This window comes from Zootoca vivipara, chromosome 9, assembly GCF_963506605.1.
Source record: "Zootoca vivipara chromosome 9, rZooViv1.1, whole genome shotgun sequence".
NCBI classification, from domain to species: domain Eukaryota; kingdom Metazoa; phylum Chordata; class Lepidosauria; order Squamata; family Lacertidae; genus Zootoca; species Zootoca vivipara.
This window is the reverse complement of record NC_083284.1, coordinates 74,613,244-74,629,826: the sequence shown is the minus strand read 5'-3', so window position 1 is coordinate 74,629,826 and position 16,583 is coordinate 74,613,244. Positions and strand designations below refer to the sequence as shown.

The following is a 16,583-nucleotide window of genomic DNA, read 5'->3' as shown; positions in this document are numbered from 1 at the left end:
ATCATGTGCTTTTGGCAGAGGGTGGGACTGTCATTGCCCCAGAACAGACTCCCCCCCCCCCCAATCAATAAAGGAAAAGCCAGCTTGCTACCTTTACTGACCAGCACAACTAACAACTCAGTCTCTGGCACTCCTGAGTACAAAGAGATTTCCAGGTCAATCCACACAGAAAGGAGAGAAAGTTGTACCCCGGAATGAAGAACAGCAACAGTGAAAAATATATGAGGAGGGGAGGGCTGAGTTTGGGTGGAAGGGGGGCATAGACACAGAAGAGGAGTTAAAAGACAGGGGAGAATGGGATAACCCAGAACCCATGATGCTTCCAAATACAACAGTACAAGGGCATGTAATGGATTTAGAAACCCTTTTTGTGTTACTATTGTTTAGTGGAAAAGCAGATTTTAGTGTCACATAAACCCAGTCAGTAGAAATGTGAATGTTTCCATGGGAAACAACCTACAAGGCAATTTGTGAGATGGATTATCCCATAGTTACTGGCTCATCCAGGAGCTCCAGGTTTGCTTCTATGCCTGGGAGGCACCCCCCCTCCCCCCAAAAAAATTATTGGGCAAAAATGTCCTTTGACAGATCCTTCTAACAGGCGCCTAATATATAGTGTTCTCAAACTTGCAGCTATGGAAGCTGATTTAGCAGATCTTATTGCTGCAAATTGCACTCGTTCTGGAAGCCTCAGAAGTTCCATGGCTACCCAGGAAGCAAATGGAGAATTGATAGAAGAGTTCGCTCTGCTTTGGGCCTCGTATTCTCACCCTCATTGCTCCTGTGGAAGAGTCTGTTGCTTTGGAGATTTCTAGTTAACATCAATGATGCTCTATTGCAGGCATCCCCAAACTTCGGCCCTCCAGATGTTTTGGACTACAATTCCCATCTTCCCCGACCACTGGTCCTGTTAGCTAGGGATCATGGGAGTTGTAGGCCGAAACATCTGAAGGGCCGCAGTTTGGGGATGCCTGCTCTATTGGATGTATGGAGTGACATCACTTCCTGTGTGTCCTTTCCTGCCCTTCCTATGGATTTCATACCCATTGGCTCTCTGCAGTCCGCCAGCCTTCACTTAATGCCTACCCTATCTACGTTCTCCTTTAAAAACAATTATTCAGCTCTCCCATCTTGGCTTAGATGCTTGTTTTTGCTTTATTATTTACTTACTCATTTTTATCCTGCCCTTTGCCTATCAAAACCATCGGGTGGTTTCCACTTCCATAAAATATAGCACCTTGTAAAATGCAACAATAAAATGGGAGGCCATCGTTGAAATGGCAATGACTCCTAGGCTTCTGGGACCCAGGTGGCGCTGTGGGTTAATCCGCAGAGTCTAGGGCTTGCTGATCAGAAGGTCGGCGGTTTGAATCCCTGCAATGGGGTGAGCTCCCGTTGCTCGGTCCCAGCTCCTGCCAACCTAGCAGTTTGAAAGCACATCAAAGTGCAAGTAGATAAATAGGTGTGCTGCTCTGGTTCGCCAGAAGCAGCTTTGTGATGCTGGCCACATGACCTGGAAGCTGTCTGCGGACAAACGCCGGCTCCCTCGGCCTATAGAGCGAGATGAGCGCTGCAACCCCAGAGTTGGACACGACTGGACCTGATGGTCAGGGGCCCCTTTACCTTACCTAGGCTTCTAGCGTTCGCATAGAAACACTGGACGTGGTGTCCCTCTCCCAATGTCTAGCTGACATACACCTTTTCCTCTGTGGTTTTGGCTGCTTTGACTGGCTCTTGTGTTCTGCTGTATACTTGTGGTTTATGTTTTACTCCATCCTCATTTAAGCAATTAAACCACTTTCACCCTCAGACCCTGGGAGCCAAACGGGATGTTCCCAAGCTTGTTGGCTTTCTCTCAGAGGTCAGTTTAACAGCTGCTCTGCAACCTTTTCCAGAAGTACCAGCGGTCTGGCTCCATTTTCGGTTGCTGGCTCTGAACATCAAAAAAAAAGGTCGCGGAGCAACTTTTGAACTCACGCCTGGGGGAATGCAGATAGAAGCTGGCGAGCATCTGGTTTGGGAAGAATCTTCCCTAGGAAATGTCGCCTGCTGTTTGGAAACAAATTGAGAGCATATGGGTTTTCAGATGGAAATCAGTCAGTCTAGCATTGCATCACGGCAGTTAAAGCTTAGCACATACCTGCCAGAAGCAGCATGCCGGGTTCTGCATGCCCAGCTGTTTCTGATAGTAGCACATAGTATACGGTAGTTTGCTATTATTCAGCTGGAATTAGTCATGGTGCAGTTGTGTTTATCTCGCACCTTTGACCCCATTACTTGCACTTTGCTTGCTGGTGAAATCCATTACATGCTTCAACAGTTTATCCAGTAAACATTGGCAGTAGTACATTGAGCAGGTGATCTCTTCGGCCTCTCTTCTGTAGAATCGTGGCAGGTTAGGTGGCTGTAAGAAACAGGTACTTTTGCGGTTCGAGGACCCGCCCCCCGCGAGAAATAAAGACACAGTGACACATGGTATTAGAGTTAATGGGTAGAATAAGGCCACAACTTTATTGGTTAGAGCAAGTGAGAGGTATTGGCTTAGGCATTGGACTCGCTAGCAAGCGTGACTCCACCTCGCTCGGCGGGGGGGTCATATCAGGTTAACACCCCGAGGAAGGAGCCTGTTGATGCAAATACAACTGAAAGCTCCCCCTGGTGTCACCGGGGGTCGTGCCATGGCCCTAGCCACCAGCAGGGCGTCGGACGGGATCCACGACCGCCGGATCCCTTAAGGCACGGGTGTCAAACACAAGGCCCGGGGGCCAAATCCAGACCGCCAGACCTCGTCATGTGGCCCGCCGAGCGCCCCAGCCAGCAGGACCCAGCAGCGGGACCTTGCTGCTGAAGCGCCGCGCCAAAGCGCCGACAAACAGCTGGGGCCGGGGGGGTAGAAAGGCAGTCAGAGCAGCGCTGCGTGGAGCACCCCGAGCCACAGCAGGAGAAGGAGGAGGCAGCTTGCCGGGTCAGCGCCAGGCAGCGCCGCACGGAGAGTCCAGAGCCTCTGCGACGCAGCAGTGCTCTGTAGCACTTTGAATCCTCCTCCTCCTGCCATGGCTCGGCGCCTGGAAACGGCTGCTGCTGCTGCTGAAGCACAGACAAAGCACCCAGCAGCGCCGCATGGAGGAGGAGGAGGAGGATTCAAAGTGCTACAGAGCACTGCTGCGTCCCAGAGGCTCGGGACTCTCCGCACGGCGTTGCCGGGCACCGACCCGGCAAGCTGCCGCCGCCGCCTCCTCTTGCCTCACCTCCTCCTCCTCCTGCCGCGGATCAGCCTCATGAACATGAGCTCAGCAGCGGCTCAGCCTCACGAACGTGCAACTCTGAGGCTTTACGCACTTCTCCTAAAACGGACACCCGCTGCCTCACGCTGCACGGGAAATGCTTTTTGCCCCTGGGTCCCTTCACGCTCTTTTCTGGCGCTGAATCAAGGCGACGACCCCCCCCTTCCCTTTCTTTCTTTCTTCCTCTCTCTCGTTCTTATTCTTTCTTTCCCTCTCCTTCCTTCCTTCTTTATCTCTGTCTTCTCTCCCTCTTTCTTTTTCTTTCCTTCTTTATTCCTTCTTTCCTACTCTTCTTTCTATCACCTCTTTCCTTCCTCTCTCCCTCCTGCTCCCTCTTTTCTTTCTTTCTTTCCTTCTTCCTTCCTTCCTTCCTTCCTTTCTTCCTTCCGTCCTTCCCATCTTTCTTCCTCTCCCTCATTCTTATTCTTTCTTTCCCTCTACTTCCTTCCTTCTTTCTCCCTTTCCATCTTTTCTCCCTCTTTCTTTTTCTTTCCTTCTTTATTCCCTTCCTTATTTCCTACTCTTCTTTCTCTCCCCTCTTTCCTTCCTTCCTCTCTCCCTCCCACTCCCTCTTTCTTTCTATCCTTCCTTCCTCCCTCCCTCCCCTCCCTCTCCCTCTCCTCAGAAACATAGGATGCTGCTTTATACTTCTGGCCCTTAAACCCTGGAACCAGGAGAGCAGCTCCAGTGAGTCAACCTCAGCCAGTCCCTTTGGTGAAGGGTGGTGGCTCACTGGCAGAACATCTGTCCTGCATGCAGAAGGACCCCAGCATCTCCAGGTACTAGTAGCTCTGCAAAGGTCCTGCATGAAACCCTAGCGAGCCTCCACCACCCAGTGCAGTTACCAAAAATAATTTTTCAATCAATTGTACAATAATTGTACATTTGAATATCTACTTGCCATTATTCTGACTATGTTTCTGCTTTCAGAGCTAGTTATTACTTACATTATTACAAAAAACAGTAATAATTGAATGCAGTGACAATAATTTATGATAATAAAGAGTGGACACATAGTCCTACAGATACAACCGGCCCTTTGAGGGTGACCAAACTGCTGATGCGGCCCCCGATGAATTTGAGTTTGACACCCCTGCCTTAAGGGGATACCTCTATAAGAGGAGGGTTGGATGATGGCCACAACCAGTCCTAGAACACACCAGACGACTCCATATTCCAATGCCTACCACCAAATACCGAAGAAGTTGTGACGAATTGCTATGAGGTAGGCGAAAAAACCAAGAGGCCGGTGCCAATTGGATAAAAAACTCCTACCAGGCCCCTTGGGCAACCAAAGGCGACCAACCGAAGTCCATAGCAAGGTCAAAGCGAACACCCTAAGGGAAGACCTAAAGGGAGGGTGGGCGGGAGATCCGATGAGGAGCAGCGCGAAAAGGGGTGATCTGGAGGCTGCCACACTCATTTGAAGCAGATAACCCCGCCCACAGACTGGCCCTATTGGCCAGCCATAGCTCTGAGCGCGGCAGCAGGTATAGGTAGAGCAGGGGGCCAAACACGCCCCCCTGCTCGGTGCGTAGAGCGGGTCCCGCCCGCAAATTCCCCCCTCCCTGAAGAGGAGGGATCTTATCATGCTACCAAGAGCAGCCCCAATTCCCTCCAGTAGCAACCTGAGGGAATGAGTGCTTTTCTGTCTGGAAGTGAAATGGGGGCATCCAAAAGTATTTGTTCAAGCCACTCCCAAGGGCAGCCTTTGCCAACCTGTTTTTTGGATTAGAACTCATGTCAGCCCAGGCAGTTCCAGGTAATTACGTAACCCCTTATCAGCACATCCCGGGTGTTATTTTGGAACAATTTCAAGACTATAACCTTCAAGCAGTGGGAGTGATACCATCAGCATCGCTCTTAGGGGACAGATGTTTCAAACATTGGCAGCTCGTAAAAGTCGTGATTTGTTAATTTTCAGTATGGAGCTTGAGAGTTTCGTGAAATAGCACAAAATAGTAAATAGCAAATAGCACCGTGCTAATGTAAATGGCTGTTTGGTTTGCCACCCTGGGTGCATTGCCAGGATCATTCATTAGTATAAATGATTTACTATAATATTGGACTGTATTGTTAAACACAAGATAACTGGCAGCTTCACAAAGAGCTCTGGCACGTTATTGCTCAAGGATCAGCCTTTGGAAACCACTTCCATTAAGCGTTGTAGGAAAAAAAGCACAATCTCAATACAGTTAATAAGAGCTGGCAAAATGTCAGTCATCAGAAGACACGTAGTGCCCGTGTTCATTAGTGACTGCAGACTTTTCATTTGGCAGGATTCTTGGTCATGTGGAAAGAGCCCTCCAACTATGCCCTGTGCTCAATGATTGTGTGCACCAATATACCGTGTTTCTCCGAAAATAAGACACCGTCTTATATTTTTCCTAAAATAAACCCCCACAGTGGCTTATTTTCAGGGGATGTCTTATTTTTTATTACGCGTCCAGCCTCGCCTCTTCCTTGGCGCCCTCCAGAACTGCGCCTATCACTATGTCTTATTTTCGGGGTATGGCTTATATTGCGCAAATGCTTAGAAATCCCGCTATGGCTTATTTTATGGGTATGTCTTATTTTAGGAGAAACAGGGTAATTAGTTTGTATTAAATTCGGGTTTTAGTTGTTGTTTTTAAGGACACAAAATATAACTTGAAAATTTTAAAAATGAAAGTATCAGTTTAAATAAACTTAACCTAAAATTTTAAATGGTAGATATCAAATGATATTAATCTGTACTGGACATCATGGTTCTAATCACTTTAAATGTTGTTGTTTGTAGTTTGTAAAGAAGTTTTACAATGAAACTTGGGAAAGAAGATATAACCAATCCATGCCAGAAGGAACGGTCACCCTGCTCTGGACTATATCTGTTTCTATTTTTGCCATTGGTGGACTTGTGGGGGCTTTAATTGTTACTCCAGCTGTCAAGTATTTTGGCCGGTAAGCAAATAAATGTGTCTTGTGACTTCTTTTTCTTTCTTTCTTTTTGTAATATGATGAATCAAAGGCAAGAAGAACAAATGCTTTTCTTTGCACTTCTTTTTACTTCAGAACTCTATATGCAAGACTCTTGCCTTTAAAAAATGTAATCTAGGTACTTCCCAAGATCAAACAGTCATGGTTACGTTGACACCTAGTAATAATAACTTATATGAAGAAATGAATGAGGTTTTTTAAAAATCAAAATAGGAGGGTTCCCTCTTCTATATGGTCATGCTGCTTCTTTGATATTTGGTCTTATTAATGAGATAATTTTTTTATCATTTAAATGTTACCAATAGTGCAAAAGTGGAAAGCTGCATGTTTGTGCTGTGTCTTTCATACTGCACTGAACATTGTCGTACAGTGGTACCTCTACTTACGAATAACTCTACTTACGAATAACTCTACTTACGAATGGAGCTCCATCCACCATCTTGGATGCAGTTTAGATAGGATTTTTTCTACTTACGAATTTTTTGATAGGGTTGCTTTGACTTACGAATTTTTTCTCCCAATGCATTCCTATGGGATTCGACTTACAAATTTATTCGACTTACAAATGTGCGTTCAGAACAAATTAAATTCGTAAGTAGAGGTACCACTGTATTGTGTATGTCTGTGAGAAGATGCTCAGTTGACCACTTCCCTACTGGAACATCAGAAAATCACCTTTGGAAATGTGTCATCCGAATATATGAAGCTGCCTTCAACTGAATCAGAGAGACTTGATCTACTTTAACAAAGTTTATCTGTGCCTGACTGTGTCTGGAGACGTCAGGATTAAACCTTCTGAATGCAAAGCATGTGATCTGCATCCCCTGTTCAGATAGCGAGTGAGGCCATTTCACACTTTATGGAGCAACACACCTGGATTTGCCACTGAAATCAACAGGGAACAATAGCCAGTATGGTTTCTCTCATGGATGCACTGGCATAACATCGGAGTTTCCAAATGCCTAGCTGAGTCGTAGTGAGAGATTTTCTATTCAGGTCTTTTTATGACAGCATTTCCAGTCCGATATCTAACATAGTGGTGAACCGTCGGGCAGCACGGTGACAAATTCTGCACATAGTGATAAATGAAGAAGAGTTGTTTCCAAAAAAACTGTCTAGATCTAAAACCATACATCCTACATCCTCAATCTGGTACTGAAATACTCATATCTTTGTAGTCAGTCGTGGGCAAAAGGTACACTCGAATCTACAGGTGATTTTTGTGGGAATGTTAGGAATGTGGATTAGGATATATTATTAGATCCTATCCAAGCTTGTGTTAGCAAGCTTCCAATATCAGCAGAGTGACATTCCCCTTTTGTGCGCAGCAAAGTGTGAGCGTTAGGTTTGTTAGAACCTCTGCAACAATATTATACTTCAATATTATACTTCCTGGCAAATCCCCTTCGTCCCTCTTAAAAGAAATACACAACACAATAGTATTAAAATAAGAGAGTTTACTCACATGACATCCTGAGTTAACAGCATAATCTCAGAAAGGCAGGCTTACATAGAAAAGTTACATATATGTACATCTGGAGTCTACTTAGTAAAGTGAGGCTCCATCTGGTCTCTCTCTTGGCAGCAGGCCAAGAGGGAGAACCATCCTAACTGGAGATTCTCTGGAGTTGTGTTCCCGTTGAATGAGAGAAGGCTAAGAGAGAGAATGGCTGCTGGCTAGGGGCTTTTGTCTCCCAGCTAATCAATCTCATCTGCATATCTGGAGGAACAGGAACTTAGTCAGGTGTTCCCCCAGGTGAGTCCCTCTTAGTGGACACTCTAGGAACTGTTGTGACTTGTCTGCCCCAGTGTTCCATCCCACAATTTTGAAGTATATTAGCAAGGATTTCTGACCCAATTGATCTGTCTGTGACTGATGGCTTGCTGCATGTTTCCATCTAAGTTAATAAACATGCCAGTGATGGCAGTGTGGAGAAATATACAGATTGAGGTCATCAAGACTTGTTCTCGGTGCAGCAGATGTTCAAGAGGGTGAAGGAAGGACCTGACATTTTGCCAAGTGACAGGTGTTTCTTGCAGCATGTAGTTTCACCCTTGCTATGCTGTTGTCCATTGAGTCAGTGAAGAATGCCTGTTTAGCGCATCTTTGGTATATTGCATGAAGCACCTTTGACTTCTGTCTTGTTTGTAATTGCTACTGAAGGATTTTAATCACAAATGTAATTGACCATGCCTGTGAAAAGCTGCTGTTTATCTGATGCTGCAAACATGTGATGTTGTTTCCTCTTAGGAAGCGTACGCTGCTGCTAAATAATGTGTTTGCCATTGTGGCTGCCTTGTTGATGGCATTCGCTAAACTGGCAGGAGTCCTTGAAATGATTATTCTGGGCCGATTCATAATGGGCATTGATGGAGGTATGATTTTGTATTTGTTGTATTTGCATGCCAAGTATATTCTGAGCAAACCCTGTTACCCCAGAGCCTGATATTTCAGTTGAACTTGCCGAGATTGAATTTAAATACTACTAAAATATATAACGTGTTGCATATTATTATTATTATTATTATTATTATTATTATTATTTATTTATTTATTTATACCCTTCCCATCTGGCTGGGTTTCCCCCGCCACTCTGGGCGGCTTCCAACAAATACAGAAATACATTAAAATCACAGATTAAAAACTTCCCTTCCTACTTACCTATATGAAGATAGTAGCTTTAACAATGTTTGATAATTATAAAATCCTTTGACTCAATACACAACAACAGTATTTTAGATTTTAAACTTCTTTTACTGAAAAGCTATCTTTTATTTCTGCCCCCTTTCACAGGTGTATCTCTGAGCGCCCTCCCTATGTATTTGAGTGAAATTTCACCCAAACAGATCCGTGGTTCGTTAGGACAAATTACAGCAATCCTCATCTGTGTCGGTGTCTTCAGTGGACAAGTTTTAGGACTACCTGAGATATTTGGGAAGGTCTGTAATATTCTGAATTGCACTTTTACTGTTGTAATGAAGCTGAGTTAGAATCCTAGAATTGCACAGGTGGAAGGGCAGCCGAGAGTCACCTGGTCCCAACCCCTTTGCAATGCAGGAATCCCAGGGCACACTCAGCTCAGGGGAGAGATACAGGCAGATAGCACTCAAGACAAAGTATTGTCCATGACAACAGTCCTTAGCTGCAGACAAAAATGTATCCCAATAACCAGATTCTCCATAGCTCAGAAAGAAACATAGTTCCTCTTCCAATTTCCAAACTCCCACAAGGATAGAATTCTGCAATCTAGGCAAACAGTAAGTAAGAAAGCTGTGAAAGAGCTATCCCCACGCATGTGCTCATAAGTTCAATATCTACTGACTAGAGCAACATGAGAGCGCGTAAGGGGTGCATAGCTGCCAAGTTCCAGCCTGAGAAATAAGGGACTGGACTGGAAGTAGCGCTGCCGCCATTTTGGAACTGGGCGGAGCATGCTCAGAAGCGACTTTTGATGCTGCTCTGCCCTGTTCCAAAATGGCCGCCGCACCAGAAGTCGCGCTGCAGCCATTTTGGAACTGGGCAAAGCAGCATCAAAAGTTGCTTCTGAGCATGCTCCGCCCAGTTCCAAAATGGCCGCCGCGCCAGAATAAACCGGGGGGGAAACAAAAATAATTCTGTCTTTTCGGCTGGGGACAGCCGGAAAAACGGGGGTTTCCCGGGGAATACGGGAGACTTGGCAGCTATGAAGGGGTGTGACAGCGGCCACAGAACTTTTCTCAGTTTGGGTGCAACCTGCCATTAGCAGGGAAAGGGAATCCCCAGTAACAGTGGCATGTGACCGAAAGTGCAGGCCATCAGCTGCAAATTCACCCTTAAAACCTTTGGAGCAAACAGCAACTATTCCGGCCAACTATAAATGATAAATGTGGAAAGCAGTTGAAGTGCAACAAATGTCTGAATCAGGTTAGGAGTTGTCCCTCTGGAAAAGCCCACAGGTCTTGGATATACGGTAGCAAGCCTAACTTCAGACTGCAACCGATAACAGGCGTTATGACCACATGGTGGCGATATTGCTCTGAGTAAATGCATCTGATACGTTGAACGTTTTTTTATCTTAATATGTTGTTCTTTATTCATTTATTCCGGTATTGATCTTCTGTGTCCATATATAGCAGATGCATGGAATTGGAAAGGGTAAAAAGTGTGAGGCAGCTTGAGATTAAGTGGTGCCCTAGGCAGACATCTGAAACAGGATATGAAGTTGAAAGGGCTCAAAAACAATCTATTAAATGCAGCTCCTTGCTTCAAGGCAAGAGAGTCCCCCCAAAGAGGAGGCTTTTATCAGGGGCTTTGAGGTCCCCTCGGCATCCTTTTCATCCTTCACTCAGATTCTTCATCTTCACAGCTAGCAAGATATGCCCTGTGAAGGACAAGGGGACTCACCTATAAACCTCGGCAGCTAATTCAACTCATTCCTTAGCCAGGCAAAAAGTTTAGAAGTTGCAATTTGCAACCAAGGAGAATTGGTGGTGGTGGCAGCTGGCACAGATGTCCAGGCTGGCATAACATGTGGGCTGGGGGCAGCGGAGTAACCATTCTGGAATGTGGGAAGATTTTGGAGGTCAACCACATTATGTATTGAACAGGATTTGTATACTGCTTAGTTGTAAATAAAGCCTCTAAGCAGGTTAGCAAAAATTAGCAATGGGTGGTATTCAATGCTAGTCCTACTAAGATTCCTCATTGAGTTTAATAGATATGAATAACACAAATGTGAGAGAGTCTATTCTGAATACAAACCCATATATTCTGGAAAGCTGTTTCTTCACTGTGTGTTTAAGAGGACCCCTCTTAAGATAAGGTAAAGGTAAAGGGGCCCCTGACCACCAGGTCCAGTCGTGTCCGACTCTGGGGCTGCGGCGCTCATCTCGCTCTATAGGCTGAGGGAGCCGGCGTTTGTCCGCAGACAGCTTCCGGGTCATGTGGCCAGCATGACAAAGCCGCTTCTGGCGAACCAGAGCAGCACACGGAAACGCCGTTTACCTTCCCGCCGGAGCGGTCCCTATTTATCTACTTGCACTTTGATGTGCTTTCGAACTGCTAGGTTGGCAGGAGCTGGGACCGAGCAATGGGAGCTCACCCCGTTGCAGGGATTCGAACCGCCGACCTTCTGATCGGCAAGCCCTAGACTCTGTGGTTTAACCCACAGATATCATAACCAAATTTTGCATTATGGTTCCAGAGATGGAAGGGCAGGTTTTTGTCTATGTTGGTATGGTATTTTGTGTGGAGATGGAGGACCAACTCTTTCAAAACTTCATTGATTTTAATTTCAAAACTGTACTGCTTTTTTGGCCAAGGGTAGAAATAAGTTTGTTTGGTTGTTTGTTTAAAAAATACAATTAGCGGTATGTATAAAATCAAAAGCTAACATATACATTAGGAGCTAAATACATGTCATCTTCACATGTCTAGGTAGGTTGCCTAAACAAACAAAGATTTTAGCAGGTACTGAAGAGAGTACAGCAAACATACCTGCCTAAAGTCAATAGGCATGGAGTTGTGAAGGCTGTCGCACTAAAAGTTTGTGGGTAACTCTTGACATAATCTTAAGTGGAGCTCGGGACCTGGTACGTGATGTAGGTGCTGTTGAACCAGTTGGAAACAGTGACTGTAGCGCTATCATAGCTGCATGAGGGTAGGCAATTGGCAAGAAAATCCCAAACAGTTTTTGGATACCAAATGTGAGGGGATTGAGAAGCAGGAAGTTGATGGGGGAAAGTCATGACTTACGAGGGTCTCCCAAATGCTTGAGAGTTGTTTAGAACCACAATATTACAAGCTCAGCTAGAATGTATACTGATACTCAGCCCTGGGAAAGGGGGGAAAATAATAATAATAATAATAATAATAATAATAATAATAATAATAATAATAATATATTTATATGCCATCCATCTTAATGGGTTCCCCTGGCTCCTCTGGGTGGATTCCAACAAATTAAAACACAGTATGATCGGGGACAGTGTTAGTGAAGAGAAAGGGATGTAGAAAGAAAGACTAGTGGAGATAAATGTTGAATAATATAGCATTGAGAGCTAACTTCTAGGGCTGGGTGATACAGCGATATATCATCCAATGCCAGTCTGAAGTCCATATCGTGATATTGGTTTCCTAATTTTTGACCTGGCAATACATTGTGAATCATTATATGTGTGTGTGTGCTATTCAAAAATCACAATGCAGGAAAAACTGTGAAGCCAGCCAATGCCTCTATAGCTCCATCCTTATTTCAAACGTTGTGATATATTGGTATATCACAATGTTTAGCTGGTGATATTTCATGATGCTGAAAACCAGCTGCCTCTCCAATGGAAATTCTAGGTAGTCCTTCCTGCTGCTCCCCCAGTCTACTGTGTAGCGACTTTGGCCTTCTATCTAGCCTGCCTGACTTTGACCCACAAGCAGAGAGCAGACATTTTTCATGATTATGCCAATAACTCAAGAAGGTCGTAGAACGAGGTGCAGAATCTCAGGGTTACTGCCTTGGAGGAAAACTTGACTCACACATACCCAGGACAGCAATCGGTTAAGCAATAGGGCATCAGCAAAAGTCATTTGTAGCATAGTGCAGCTTAGGAAGCCTATTAACGCTTAAGGGCATGTATATAGAATTAAAACTGCATCTTGGAAGGAGGCGCAGGAGAAAACCACTTCCGTGCCTCTGCCGGAGGTGGAGTTGTGGGCAGCCCGACGAGCCCATTGCGTAGGGGCTGCAGTTTCAGCCCCTACGCAATGGAAGCTTCCGCCTGCGTCACCACGCCCCCGTCCAATAAGGACGAGGGGGCGGGGCCGCGGCGTTTAAAGCCTTCCGCGTTGCCGGAACTCGCCCTTTCTATTCCAGTTCGCCGGAGCGAACAGAAGCACCTTTGCCTTTGGTTTAGGTTTCAGGCTTATTTCTTCTTACAGGGATTTCTGCATCATCCTTCCTTAGTGCTCCCGTTTTGTTTGTTTGTTTTTCCCTTGTTTGTTGTCCTCTTGTGTCTTCTGTACAGGCTTTGGAACCAGCGCGGGAAGCCAGGAGCGGCAAGCGGTGACGCTACCGCTCATCAGCTGTTCGCCTAGAGCGCCCATCAGCTGTTCCCCTCCGCCGGCAGCGGTTCGCCGAGAGCGCCCATCAGCTGTTCCCCTCCGCCGGCGTCAGAGTCCCTACAGGGCATCCAGCTTGCAGCCGCATCTACCGTAGAGCCACGCCAGGGTCCCAGGCTCCGGCAGCATCGGGAAGCCCTGCAGCCGACTCTAGCTTCCCTGCGCTGGGCGGGAGCTCGCGCTCTGTTGGTTTTGTCTTCTGCCGCTTTAGGTCGCATCGCGAGCTGAATTAGAGGCGGCTGCCTCCCCGCAAGGCTTTTCCAGCAGGGTTTGGTGTTAGTCAGCTGCTCTTCACTGTTGCCAGCTCGTCTTCTTCTGCGGCCAGGTTTTCACCGGCCAGGATTTGCGCCAGGCAGGAGCGCTCTTGGCCAGAGGCAAGGAGGCTTCTCTGCCTGTTGGTTCGGGTTGCAGAGTCGAGGCGGCTGCCTCCTCTCCCCTTTCGCGTGTGTGGCCGTTCATTGACGCAGACGCAGCCGCGGACCCGGGTGAGTGATTCTGATCTCCCTCCCCCTTTTGCTTTGGGCATTTTATCCCCTAGCTTCAAAAAAAAAAAAAAACCCTTTCTACGGCCCTATCGCACGGCTTATCGTCGCACCCTTCCTTCCCCTTTCGAATAAGTACCTAATTCCCTAACTGGGTGGTTGTACCCACGTGGGTTTGGCGGCCATATTGGTGGGGTTCTCTTGCCCCCAAAGTGAGAGGGAGCCATTTTGAGTGTGGCCACGTGAGGCTGCTGACGGTAGCCATTTTGGGTGGGGCTCTTTGTTGTACAAGTTCGGCAGCCATTTTGTGTGTGGCCACGTGCTCTGACGGTCGCCATTTTGAGGGGTCCCTTCCTTGTACAAGCCCGGCAGCCATTTTGAGTGCTGGCGGTCGCCATTTTGGGTGGGTCTCTTTGTCTGTTCAATTTCTGCGGCCATTTTAAGTGTGGCCACGTGCTCTGACAGTCGCCATTTTGAGGGGTCCCTTCTTGGTACAAGCCCGGCAGCCATTTTGAGTGTGGCTCCAGGGTCTCTTGCTTTGGCAGCAAGCCTCACGTTAGCCAGTTATGGTACATTGCTTGGCTGTTATCGCATTTAATTGATCTGGGTTGCCCCAGCGGTGATTTTCTCCATATTTTCAAGTTATCGGTTTGCCTTTGTGGGTCTTTTACGCTAGTTTGCTTACTTCAGGGGAAGAGCTTGTACGCTTATTTCCGGCGCTTATTTTAGATCACTGGTTAACCGCGCTTGTCCCTGCTAATTGAGTGAGCCCTGCTAATTGAATTACTTTAGGAATTGGTTGATTTAAATTGATCCGCGGGTTAACCGGTCCTTTCTTATGGTGGCATCCAGTGCTTAAATTTGTTTTATGGATTTTACCTTGCTTGTCCCTACTGTTAGATTGAGCCCTGCTTGCTGAATTAATTAAACAATTGATTGTTTTGAGCCGATCCGCGTGTGTTCCTGCGCACGTGCTTTGGTTATATGCAAGTTGATTTTACCGTAGCATTTGGGGGTTGAGTGGCACGGTGTCCTTGGGGTGCAAAGCACGATTTAGTGTGTGGGGTCACAGCTAATAATAAGTCGGTACGTGACCGTTGGTCAGGATATTAATTGTAAACAATAGATATCTGACCACCCCCCCACTTGATAAACAGTGGTGGTATTTGGGACAAATTGAGGTGGTTTATTGGGGGGTTTTCTTTTAACAATAGTCCAACAATTTTTTCTGACCATGGCACCCAAGGGCAAGCAGGGCTCGGCTAAAAGCCTGGCAGCTAAAGTGAATCCCAAGGCATTCGCACAGGCGGTTAATGCGCTGCAGTCCATTTGCGGCCAGCTGGGCCCTCTCTGCAGCACGCTGGTTCCGCTAGCCGAGAGCTTGCAGGACGAGTCTCCGCCTAATTCGCAAGATTGCGTGGCAGACACCCAGTTCGAGGATCAGGATGGGCCGTCCACTTCCGCATCCTTGTTCTCTACCTCCACCTCGGGTGGGGCCAGTGACATGGCACCGGAGCCGCGGACCCGGTTGCAAAAGGCACGCTCCAACACTCCCAGCCAGCAATCGGTGGCCTCAGGGTCTCCGGCGCCTGGCCCCCTCAGTGGGGCGGCCCAGTCTGTTCCAGGTCAGCAGGGGACCCAGCCCGCGGCAGCTGTGGCGCAGCAAGGGGCGCGGGCGCGCGATTCGACCACGGACGACAAGGCGGCAGGGCGCGCAGCGGGCGGAGACACGGAGTCGCGGGGTGAAGAAGATCGACGCCAGGGAGGAAAGGCGAAGAAGAAGTCTGAGAAATGTAAGAGGAGCAGAAGGGACGACTCGGACGACGACACAGGTACGTCCTCGGATTCGGAGTGCGACATCCCAATGGAGGATTATTGGGGTGTGGGGGAAGACCAGATGGGTTTCCCTCTCTGGGTGCACAAGAGGAGGGCCAGCGCCCATCGTAAATCTTTTAGGGGTACGCTGGAGTGGCGCGATGGAGCGTTAGTCCCCGACGAAAAGTATGCCACAAATTCGGACACAGATATCCTTTTGGGGTCTCACCTGTCGGACAAGAAGAGGGAGAAAATTTTAAACGGGGATTATATTGATGTGTTCACCATTCCTCCCCTGACTCAGATGATGGGAAAAGGGGGAAAGCGCAGGGATTACAGGGGTCGGCGTCATAGAACGCCGCGGGCCGACCGCACTTTTGAAAATTGGTTAGAGGGCATACACATTTGGGCGGCCGTGATCTCTGCGGCATATCCAAAGCGAGCGGTGCACCTATTTGCATACATGGCCGACGTCAGGTTGGCTCACAAGATGGCGGGGGAGACGGCAGCTCTGAACTACGACGAAGACTTCCGCAGGAATGCTTCGAAAAATCCGAAAACGCGTTGGGACCAACGGCACCAACACTACTGGAGTAACCATGTAGTGCCGTATGTTGAGAAAAAACAAACTGACCCCCCGAAAGCAGGCAGGTTCGAGCCCAAAAAAGACCCGCGGCGCAGGGTTTGCTGGGAGTTCAATAAGGGCCTCTGCCAAAGGCCTAACTGCAAATACACTCACGAGTGTGAGAAGTGCCTTGGTCAACATCCGGGGGTATCCTGCTTCAAGGGGAAGCAGTCCTTTCGGGGGGCCAAGGGCAATTTCCACCCGGGTCCCAGATACCCCCCCGGTGCCTCCCACGGAGCAACCTCAGGACAGAATAGATTCTAACTGTTCTCTTGCCATAGCTTACTCCCCGGTAAAACTGAGCCCCTTAA

At 47.4% G+C, this 16,583-nt stretch overlaps 1 protein-coding gene across 4 annotated transcripts in view; it reads left to right on the top strand.

Moving 5' to 3' along the window:
• SLC2A9 (solute carrier family 2 member 9) overlaps positions 1-16,583 on the top strand; it is a 76,746-nt gene that overhangs the window by 26,610 nt on the left and 33,553 nt on the right. For 3 of the 4 annotated variants that reach the window (XM_060279063.1, XM_060279064.1, XM_060279066.1), the window contains 3 exons: positions 6,064-6,224; positions 8,512-8,636; positions 9,055-9,200. In XM_060279063.1, coding sequence (XP_060135046.1) covers positions 6,064-6,224; positions 8,512-8,636; positions 9,055-9,200 — 432 coding nt within the window. Of the gene's footprint in view, positions 1-6,063; positions 6,225-8,511; positions 8,637-9,054; positions 9,201-13,309; positions 15,665-16,583 lie in introns of those variants that run through there. The other variant, XM_060279065.1, reaches the window with a different exon arrangement.